The sequence below is a fragment of the Gekko japonicus genome, unplaced genomic scaffold, assembly GCF_001447785.1.
Source record: "Gekko japonicus isolate JY-2015 unplaced genomic scaffold, Gekko_japonicus_V1.1 scaffold6, whole genome shotgun sequence".
Taxonomy (NCBI): domain Eukaryota; kingdom Metazoa; phylum Chordata; class Lepidosauria; order Squamata; family Gekkonidae; genus Gekko; species Gekko japonicus.
Genome location: NW_015166417.1, coordinates 487,815 through 497,435, shown reverse-complemented (window position 1 = coordinate 497,435; position 9,621 = coordinate 487,815). Strand labels below are relative to the sequence as shown.

The 9,621-nt window shown below is 38.6% G+C and overlaps 1 protein-coding gene across 1 annotated transcript in view; it reads right to left on the bottom strand.

The window, feature by feature from the left end:
- Positions 1-1,469: 1,469 nt before the first annotated feature.
- The window catches only part of GPD2 (glycerol-3-phosphate dehydrogenase 2), a 139,403-nt gene continuing 131,251 nt past the window's right edge, over positions 1,470-9,621 (bottom strand). The window contains exon 17 of the mRNA XM_015411566.1: positions 1,470-5,300. Within this exon, the coding sequence (XP_015267052.1) occupies positions 5,175-5,300 (126 nt within the window). The 3' untranslated portion in view covers positions 1,470-5,174. The remainder of the gene's footprint in view (positions 5,301-9,621) is intronic.

The window sequence follows — 9,621 nt, the reverse complement described above, 5'->3', positions numbered from 1 at the left end:
ATTTATTTCGATTCAGTGGACTTTAGATTGTGTCCATTTCTATGTTAAGAGTTAATTACATTTGCAACCCTTAGACAGACAGTTTAGGATACCTTGGTAAGACAGGATCAAATATGTCTTGTACAGATGACAGAGGAGAAGTAGTCAGAGGAAGACAGGCCTTTCCACTCCATGAAACAAAGCCCAGTGCTTTCCATAATATTTTAGCCAGATAGCAGCACATAATTTTATCGGTGCATGATAGCCAAGGAAGTATACCATGCAAAGCATGTTATACACATCATGCAAAGAACAGATGTTCTTTCAATGTTACAGCTGTTCAATAAGAGATAATTCTAAGAATCCCACTTTAAAACTTTTAAGGGACAGAGAGGACATGTTTGACTTTGTATCCAGTGAAAGCTTGGAATGGATTAGGATGCAAAATTCAAGTGGAGCTACACAAATCAAAATACAACTTCATACTGCAGAAAAAAGATTCTCTCCGCATTTCTGTCCAAATCCACTTCAATAACCTAATGCATATCTAGAAAAGTTAAAGGTGGCAAAGAACCCTTTAGCACCACTTATTAAAAAATTAGTCAGTAACCACTGACAGTTCATGGAAAGCAGAGACACTTGCAGGGAGACACGGCCTGGATTTCTCCTAAATTAGTTGCGTCTCTCACAGATTGAGTGAAATATTGATTCTGGATGGAAGCCTACTGCCTTCTGATCATAGCACCTGTGCAAATATTGTACAGCATGAATGCTCTTGTGGCTCTGTATACGTTTCATGCCTCCAGTGGTTAATTGGGGGGTGGGGAAGAATGAGACTAAAAGAGTAGGGGGATGGGTAAGCTTGAGAGGCCCTTCATTTTCAGTGGGAGAGACACAGAACTCGTTTAGTGGCAAATGCACATCACTGGAGATGTTTCTCTCTTTTATAATTTCCTCCAATCAAATGCAATCAGTTCAGATTCGATGTGGGAATTCACTCTACGCACTGCTGCTGAAATGCTAACATTGCTGTGATATTTCCAAAGCTTGTTGGTAAAGCTGACGCGTCTTATTCCCATATGTTTTGAGACTTATATCTTGGAGAGAGCCCCCCTGCCCCTCCTCAAACATACACATACATTTCAGGGTATCTAAAATATGCACAAGTAGGTAGGAAAGGGTATCTAAAATATGCACAAGTAGGTACGGCAAGAGAGGATTCTGATACATCTTTGATAAAGGCACATGTTTGCTGGCATGCTGCCCCACATAATAAGGATTCTATAAGCATGTTCTTAAGATGCATCAATTCCATAATGTTCTGGCCACCACTAACACAACACTAGCACTATAAAAATATGTACACAGACATTGCAAAGTCTCTACTCCAACATCAACAAAAAAATCACAGATGTAAATTTGGCACTATAAAAGAATATAAATTTGGGTTAAAAACTTTTAAAAGATCTGCAGGTTTACTGACAATGAAAATAGATAGCGTTTTCTTCCTGTCAGTACATTTATCAGCACTTGGCAACTCTGGACTAACCTGACATGTAAGATGATCAAAACGGATTATGTAATCTTTTCCATTTATTCCTATTGATTTTAGTCATGATAAAATTCATCAGTGTGGGCTGGGAACATTTCGCCTGAAGAGGTTTGGTTGACTAAAAAATAAATGAAAAAGAATCCATTCTGGTAACAACTGGTTGGCTGTTTATTTCCCCTACAGTGAACAAAACAAAAAATAAAACACACGGTGGCAATGAAATAATATTTCAACAACATCCAATGTTAAATCTGCAAGACAAGGTTCCCTATATTTTCTCTCCTAATTCACCCTACAAGATTAGAGTTAAGGCCAGACATTTGTATCATCCTTTAAAATTTACATTTCTGAATCTTGTTTTTAAAACTTTTTTTACCATAGAAAAAGGAGGGGTGAAATAATCCAGGGCTAATCAACTTTATTTCTGTAACTGCTGGTAACATCAAAATGCCAGGGAGTGGACCATTTTAATCAGTTTTATTGATTCACGCTTTCAGTTCTTATTCAGTTAAAAACAAGGCACATTAAATACATCCTCTTATTGCTCTATAAATGCATGCAGCTCATTCTGTATATCAAAAGTAATAAATAATGGCAATAAAACACCAAGACAGATATAAAAATGACAACCCAGGCTCAAACACTGTATTTAACAGTCCAGTCTAGAACAATAACCCAACACAATACATAAACGTGGCAAATGCAAAAACATGCAAGTGTTCAATGTACATATGAGTGTGCATGCACATCAAACTACAACCTGCTATGGGCTTTATTCATTTTCTTTCTTTAAAAAACACAGTAGTATTCCATATAGTTAAAACAAGCAAACAGTAAAATGCCGGAAGTGCATTATATTTACCGTACATTCAAAATGACAATCTTCTAAAACAGTAAAAAGAGGGATGTCATGTAATCAAATAGTTTTTAGTTTCTCATTTTGCTGAATCAAGCAGGCATAAAATGATGCATATAGGTTCTTTCAGTTCTTGTACAAAGTAGCAACACACACTTCATCACAAAAAAGAAAGAAAAGGAAAGTTCAGCTTAAGTTCAGAATGACCAAATCAGCAAATGGAGAGCATGCATATAAATCATGACAAAAATTCAAGTTCTTGGTAGAATAAATTGGTAGCAAAGGGACAAAACAAGAAAGGATTGACTAGCCTGGAGATAGGCATCACTAGACATTGCTGAAAATTGTGTATTAACATATACCAGACTGGAGAAACTGTTTTAAACAGTGGATATAAAAATGCGAAGTATTAATTTCTTCCTTGGACTTATACTTATTACTCCCCTTGTCTTCCTGGATAACTCAGGGGAAGAGAAATGGCTTGCTAAATCCTGACAAAGGTACAGGTGAGGCACAGACATATCTCTGGATCCCAAGTCTAATCTTTTCTCTAAAGAGGTATAAGGTAGGATCTAAAATGCCACTTATTCAGAGTGAAGGTGCATATGAAATATTGCCAGTTTTTTTGGCATTTGAACATAATAATCATTCAGTTCTTGACTACGAAGCAAAACTGGCTATTAGACTGTTCCTTGTGAGAAGAAAAATCAACTCAGATAAATTAATTAATGGAGATGGAAACTGAGACATGATAGTCATACTGAGAGGAAACTGTCAACAGAACCATGGGAACCCAGTTCTTTATGCTTACAAGGTTTGCCTTCTATTTTTAGTCAAATCTGAAGTGTATAAGGCCCAAGTCAGCAAGGGAATCTGCTAGAAGCTTTTTAGAACATGGTCTTCAATCATTTTTACTTAGACTTGGTTTCCATATTCAATGTGGACTGCAATCTAACATTTCTAACTGCCTTTTTTAGTTAGGAATATGAGAAAAATATCACCATTATACTATTTCTGGTGGACGTCCTAAATACTGCATACAAGCTACTTATATAGGGGAAAAATACTTTTGGACAGAATACTTAAAAAGGCACCTTGGTCCTGCCTTTATTATATTTTAATTCAGATACTCCTATGCATAAACACTTTTTAGCCTACCATCTCTAAATGCTTCTAAGATCTGGTTCCCACATTTTCTTCGTTTGCATGTGGGAAAGATTTCAGACTGCAAGCACCAAACTTCCCTATCGTGAATTTTTTTAACCCCAGCAGACTTCCAAGAACATCCCCTTAAATTAAAAATTGTAATGTGGATAAAAGCCCTTAGAGGCAAAGAGATTCACCAGTAACCTGAAGTCTTTCACCTTTGCTTTAAATTATCATTTTATTGTCCAAACATCAGGAACAAAGCTTCCATCTGAGTTTAGTGCTGTCATCCAGCTTAAAAGGAAAGAGAAAGGTGCCAAAGATGAGTCTATGTCTGAGGAAAAGAATCAAAATAGGATGAGCCACCTTCGCATTTATTCAGCAACGTCTAGCTCAGCGCTTTTTTTCTTAACCAACCCCCCAGAGTGGGACACTATAATAGTTTTCCATTTTACTTAGCTTGCGCAAGATGTACAAAACAATCAATCAGTACATAAGCATTTGTTACAACCTCTACAGAAATGGCATAGGAATAGGAACACACAATTACATGCACAACTAAACTTTAGCACTTGTTACTCAGGAAAAAAAAAACAGGGATTGAACTTCCAGCCTTCTTGTTAGCTTTTTCCCCATGGTAGAGCATGGATTCTTTATGTGCTTCAAGCCTTGCATTCTCTTAGTGTGCTTTTTGGAAATCCTTCTGTAAATCATAACTGCTGAGCAGGACATAATCACCTAAATGTGCAGCTAAATCCTACCGATTTCAATAAGACTTAACCATGTTTCAATTTAACTGAATTATGACCAGTATGTCCTCTCACCCAAACACAATTAAATGTCACTGTGATTCCTTAGCAGTGCACTCACCTGTATTTTGGATGGTGCTCATCAATAAACCCTAGATTTGAGCATTATTATAACTCCCCAGTGACAAATCATTTCCCTTCTTATGACATGCATGTTTTTTCCATAAGAGCCTTGTAATAATGAATAATGCCGCTAACCCCAAAGTTTTAGGCAATATGTTTCATGCCATGTATTTCTTTGAGAAAAATGTGGGGGGAGATCCAGAGATTTAACAAATATGGCTGCGTATAAGACACTAGAGGCATGCCGGCATCTTCTCCTTCTGAAAAGGGGCAAGATACTACAAGAACAGTGGGGGCCAGCTTGAAGCTGTATAAAGATTAGACATCACTGTTGCTCTTGTGCGAACAGCAAAAAGCAATTTTTGCAAAGCAAATGAACCCACATTCATTCCAGGTCTCCACCTAGATCTCCTGATGTGGCTTCAGAATGCAGCCACAAGGCAGTGAAGATCTGCTTGGATTAACCTGGAAAATAAGCACCCATTTGAAAATTCACTACATCTTTTTCCTTGCTGTATTACAAATTTTTGCCCAACAAGAAAACAGAAGTGTACACCCTATTTCAGTAGGGCACATGTGAGCGCAGCAATACGGTCACAGGAAACTTAAAGGGGGGGGGATGGGACCTGTACCAAGGCATTTTTTCTTAATAATTGCTCAATGACAGACAAATTGTGTAGAGGAAGAGAAATATCTGAAAGCAGTGGAATGTTTTTCAGCATCGACAGAGGGAGCTTCATGGTATCCACCATTCTGCAGCACCCAAATCTCACAGTCCACCGCCACTCCGATCCACTGAAATCACATTACGCTGATGAATGTTCTCTTCAGCCGTTTTCATAAGTACAGCAAGTCGGCTGCCAGAGACATATCCTTTCTGAATAGCATTCATGAGCTAAAGAAACAAGATTGAGGAAACATTAATATCACCTCTGATTTCCTCCCACCCCAGGCAACTGTACAGGAATGTTTGTCTTTAAAGAATCTAGTGAGGTTGTACTTAACCACCAAAGAAACATTTCAAGTCAAGCCTAGGGACGCTCAGCAGCCTATGATGGAAAAGGACACTAAATTCCTCCTTTTTGTGGTTGTAATTCAGCTAATAGGAAATCATCCCTGCACATATCCATAAGAAAATAGAAACGCTGGGAGCAAAGGTGCTGCCTCATTCTGAATACTGTGTACAGTTCTGGTCATTGCACCACAAAAAAACATACTATAGCATTGGAAAAAGTGCAGAAAAAGCAATTAAAATGATTAAGGGGGTGGTACACTTTCTCTGTGAAGAAAGTTTAAAGAGTTTAGGGTTCTTTAGCTTGGAGAAACGACAACTGTGGGGTGACATGACAGAGGTTTACAAAATTACACATGGGATAGAGAAGGTGGAGAAAGAAGTACTTTTCTCCCTTTCTCACAGTACAAGAACTCATGGGCACCCAATGAAATTAATGAGCAGTAGGCTTAGAACAGATAAAAGTACTTCTTCACCCAAAAAGTAATTAACATGCGGAACTCCTGGCCACAGGAAGTGGTGGTATCTATAAACACAGATAACTTCAAGAGGGGACTGGAGAAACATATGAAGCAGAGGTCCATCAGTGGCCAATATCCGCAAGGTATAGATGGAACACTATGTCTGGGGTAGTGATGGTCTGTATTCTTGGTGCTTAGGGGGGCAACAGTGGGAGGGCTTCTAGAGTTCTGGCCCTGCTGGTGGACCTCCTGATGGCACCTGGGTTTTGGCCAATGGGTGACACAGAGTGTTGGACTGGACAAGCCATTGGCCTGATCTAACATGGCTTCTCTTAAGTTCTAAAAAGACCAAGAGAATGAGCTGTGATCTGGGAGGCTGAAATCTCACCTCTGCCATAGACAAAGTCACACTACAAGGATAGTTTTGACCTATCTTATGGGGCTGCTGTAAGGATTACAACACAACACATAAATGAAATGCTTGGAACACTGAAAACCCTAAAGAAATGCTGTTATTATTATACTACTATCATGTTTACGAAATAAACTGTGTATTAGATCTCTATCACTAATATCTTTACTATTACCATTTACTTGTACAGTTTGGCACTAGCAAGCTGCGGTTAGTTCATGCATTACTTCTCTAGTAAGAAAAAGGCAGAAGCCTGCATGAGAATATGAAAACTTAAATTCTCCTGGCCTAAATATCTTTTATGCTAGGTTTTTGCTCATGCAATATCTTTATGACAGCAAACGCTGCAAGCCATATGTTCATTGTACTACTCTGACTTCTTTCTCAGGGGCCAAAGCAGAGATGAGTGAACAATTTGCAAAACATTACATTTAGCTATGAATTTAGCTTCTTTCTCTCTTTGTGCACAATCAAGAATTCCTCCAGGATATATATATATTTATTTGATTATTTCTGACTTTTATGTTAACTCCTTGGATTGCCTGAAAAACCACTGTCAAGTATTTATTTGAAACCTTCTGGCTATTTGTGATAGGCCAGGACATTTAACGAAGTGCATATGCTCCACCTGGAAGGCTAGATGAAGACCAACAGATGCAGAATGTTTCTTTAAAAATTAGCAATACAAGAGTGTAAGATGTATCAGCGATATATCACTGATGCTCAGGGCATCATACAATTCACACATGATTGCAGCTCTTAAAACTTACACATATGCAAGCATAGTTTGAGAATTATAGTATGCCCAGCCAAGCTAGAGAGGCCAAGAATCGGAGAGACTCTGGAAGCAGTTCTGTCATTCAATACACTAGTCGCATGCACTGCTACCCTCTCGTTATGTTGGATTATATTTTCAGACACATTTACTTAGGGAATTAAAGAAATGACAGGCAATTTTGCCAATTTCATTTGAAAATGTAAAAAAAGGATGGATAAATCCTGCTTATTTTGCCCTTGATAAAAAAATTCCTCCGTTAAGCAGTGCATCTTAGTAAAAAAAAATTAATGGCCCTTAATGCATGCAAATACCGGCAATGTTTTTAAAAAGCGACATCAGTAAAACAAAGTACTTTTACGGAGTATATTTATTTGCTTAAAATATTTCTATCCCACCTTACTCTCCTTGGCCTCAAGGCAGCTAACGATGCAGCAACCAGAACACAAGGACATAAATTATAACAATCCAATTAACATGATTAAAATGTACCAAACTACAAATTACATCAGAGATCAGGTTAAGATCCTACAAAATCAAAGGTTAAACTGAACTTGTATGGGGCTGGACTCACAGTGGGTTGATTTGTTTATTACTGGAAAGCATTGTTCATGGAATGTACAGTTACATAACATACTATCTATAGGTAAAGGTAAAGGTTTCCCTTTCTCAAAAGCCAGCTGAATCTGACTCTAGGGGGCGGTGCTCATCTCCGTTTCCAAGCCGAAGAGCCAGCGCTGCCCAAAGACGTTACCGTGATCAAGTGGCCGGCATGACTAAATGATCCCAAGGCACACGGAATGCTGTTACCTTCCCACCAAAGCGGTACCTATTTATCTACTTGCAATTTCTTGCTTTCGAACTGCTAGGTTGGCAGGAGCTGGGGCCAGAGACAGGAGCTCACTCTGTCATGCGGCACTTGGGTCTTGAACTGCTGAGCTACAGACCTTCCGGTCTGCAGCTTCAGTGTCTTAACCTCTGAGCCACTGTGGCCCTATACTATCTATAGGACCAGTTAAATAGCTTCACTAGATTTATTTAATGAACTCTTACTTAGTTGCATGCTTCCAGTCAAAAAGTGCATACTCCTGCACACGGAAAGCTAATACATCAGCTAGAGCAGGGCTTTACAAATCCTAGGTGCCAGGTGCGATGGCATCTAGAAATATAACTTTGGTGCCTAATATTTTTAGCAATTATTTTCTCGTAGTGTCTCTCACTGTGTACAAAGTTTATCACTGCACATCAGACTGTTTTGTTGTACGCATAAAAATATAAATGCAAGAAGTTCTTAAATTTTACACCATTCGATTCATTTCTTAACCAGCTGCTTTTTATATTGCCTCCAATATTCAATTAAATGGAATTTTAAAGTGATAATAGAATTACCAGAAACAGTGGAGAAGTTAGGCTAAGCTTAGGGGTTTGCTCTTTATTGTAGCCATGACAACCAGGGCTATCCCCATATTTATTTATAGACAACACTTTTGTTATCACTTTAATAACATTATGAGGAACTGTGAAGAAGTCAGGATTGGGTTTTGTGGCAGCAATCATTAGAACACATGGTAATTCAGATACAAAACTCTGAAAAGTGAAAAACATGTCTGGCTCCTCAGTTCTTGGGCTGGCTCCTACAGCCAAAGAAAATCTGTCAGGGCCTGAGCTAGAAGCCTGGACACAGCAGGAAAATTTCGATACAAGAACACTTTCAAAGAAGCGATCTTCAGCTCATACGTTTTGAATTAGCACAGTCCTGCAAGGGGACTCTCCCAGCATATCTTGTTCAGTGTCAAGGATGGAGTATGAATGTTTCCTAGACTGCTGCAAGTATCTGACGAGGAGAGGTTTGCAAGAATCTGACAAAAGGAGCTTTGTCTCTCAAAAGCTGATAACCCGAAAATCTTGTGGAGGCTCTAAGGTGCTACTGGACTCAAATCTGGGATTCTTAAAGCGGCAAAGTAATTCTAAAAAATATAAATAAATAAGGCTACCCATGTTAAAGAAGAAACCCATAAAAACACATAAAATTAAATCCCAACTGTAGACCTTTATAATACTAAAGAGGGGGTTTACTATCAGTTGGGGGGGGGGACTTTTAAAAAGCCTTAGAGTGATTTAAACCACAAGGAAGGGCTGTGTGTTCCCCCCCCCAATCCCTCTAAAAATACATTTAGTTGTGTAACTTAAGCTACTATGTTTGAGATGGTGAATACATGCTACTATGTTTTTTTAAAAAAATGCTGGACACAACCAGGGAAAATTTCCACATTTAGATTCAACAGTGCTCTTATCTGCAGCTCATCTCGAGAGAGACAATTACCATTTTCCTTTGCCTTGATCTTGTTTGTTTAACTTGACACGGTGAAGAAAGGGCTGACATTGACCAAAATCCCCAGCATTAATTTATCTCATGTTCTGCATTCATCATTGCCACAGCGGCAGGAAGAACCTGGCAGTCATTTGAAATACCTGACCAAGAAAGGCTGTACAAAAACAAACCTGGCTAGCAACAAATAAACCGTTTGCATGAAAGGAGAGAAAAGGAAATGTTAC